We start from the raw sequence: 1,681 nt of genomic DNA, 5'->3' as shown, positions 1-1,681 counted from the left end.
CCCCCGGTCTAATTCTTTCTCTCTTTAGATTTTTTTTAAAAAAATTGAGGCCCCTTCGATCCTCGGAGTCTCCTTTCTCAAGGCATCTCTCCCGAGAGTGGCCTTTGGAAAGCAAAACCCAAGGACGAGAAGGGGCCGTCCCATCTGCACTCTCTAAACAGCCCCGCTCTCTCTCTTTTTGATTTTCTAATCTTTTTATTGAAAGAGAAGTCACATCTACATGTAATACATTCAACCCTATTTCAACGACGTGTAAACAAATACCCTTGAGACGTTTCAATATATCCATATATCAAAATTAACTTTGCCTGACTGAGGACTTTTGCGCTTTGTTTTGTTCCCAAGTATCCTACCACTAATATGCGAGTGCCTTATAGTACCAGTTAGATATAAGTAAAAGCTTGTGGAAAGAGGGATCAGACCCTAAAATAAAGGCTGACTAAAGCAAGAAAAAGCAACTCATAAACGAAGCCGTTTGGCGTAGCCTACATGTGCTGGTAGAATGTCATGTTCTGTGAAGTAGGTTATTAATGCAAACCACTTTCGTACGAATCTAGACTGTGCTCCTGAGTGTCCTCGTGTGTATGTCTCATAAACAGCCTCTCGAGTGAGATGAGCCGGCACAGGAAGGGGAAAGACCTGCCTGCAAGGGGGACGGGGAGTTCCATCACAGGCTGGGGGACTCTGCCATTAGCGTCCCGCCCCCGCACCTCCTTGAAACAGAGCCCCCCCACCCCACCCCAAGACACCACCAAATGGACTTCTGTACCCTGGGATGCTGTGGCCCTGCTGGTGGACCTCCTGAGGGCACCTGGTATTTTTGGCCACTGTGTGACACAGAGTGTGGGACTGGAGGGGCCACTGGCCTGACCCAACATTGGCTTCTCTGAGCTCACTGCAGGTGCTCCGGCCAGGATTTGGAAATGCATCTCCTCCTGGAGGGAGTCTGGCAACCCACAAGCCTCCACTTGGCATTGTACAAGGTTTTTTCTTTCTACAGGCCAGGAAGGAGGAACTGAGCCCACGGCAGTGTTCCCTCTCAGCTGAGTAAGTGTGAGCTAGCTCACAGTTTTTTAGCCTCCGGCTCACACATTTTTTGTCTTAGCTCAGGAAGGGTTGGCTCCAGAGCAAACTAATTTCTGCAGTGGCCAAATCACCCACTCACGACTTTAATGCCAGTAGCTCACAATGTAAAATTTTTGCTCAGAGGACTCCACAGCTTAGAGGGAACATTGGCCCACGGCTCCGCTACCTCTTTAAGCAAGGTTAATAAATCTGTCAGGGAAGACGACCGGACAGTCCCCCCTCTCCCAAGCAAGAAACAAGAGTTTGGAGAGCCTTTGGTTAGAACTGCCCCCGGAGCCAGCTGAGCAAGCGTTAGCCCCAGGCAGGGCCGGCTCCAGCTTATTTTGCACCCTAGGCGAGGATCCCTTCTGGGGGCCCCGTGCGCCCCCCAATTTTCAAAAATAAATGTATTTTAGGAAGAATGAAAAGCACAAATAATCAAGAAACTCCCAGAGTACGGGCCGGGTGCAGTTTGGTGCCCCTAAGGGCCGTCCTGCTCTAGGCGATCGCCTAGTTCGCCTAGTGAGTGAGCCGGCCCTGGCCCCAGGACTTATTTTCGGGCCTGACTTGCAACCCTGCCCACCCACCCCCGGCTCAGGACCTCCCCCACCCAGGG

The 1,681-nt window shown here is 51.0% G+C and overlaps 1 protein-coding gene across 1 annotated transcript in view; it reads right to left on the bottom strand.

Annotated features, from left to right (window-relative positions):
- Positions 1–1,681, bottom strand: part of SIPA1L3 (signal-induced proliferation-associated 1 like 3) — a gene marked incomplete at its 3' end in the record, with an annotated part of 50,286 nt that overhangs the window by 1,088 nt on the left and 47,517 nt on the right. The window contains exon 15 of the mRNA XM_015407656.1: positions 550–643. Coding sequence (XP_015263142.1) covers positions 550–643 — 94 coding nt within the window. The remainder of the gene's footprint in view (positions 1–549; positions 644–1,681) is intronic.

Source organism: Gekko japonicus, unplaced genomic scaffold, assembly GCF_001447785.1.
Source record: "Gekko japonicus isolate JY-2015 unplaced genomic scaffold, Gekko_japonicus_V1.1 scaffold1471, whole genome shotgun sequence".
Lineage (NCBI taxonomy): Eukaryota > Metazoa > Chordata > Lepidosauria > Squamata > Gekkonidae > Gekko > Gekko japonicus.
Note: the sequence above shows the minus strand (reverse complement) of the source record. Positions and strands in the feature narration are given on the sequence as shown.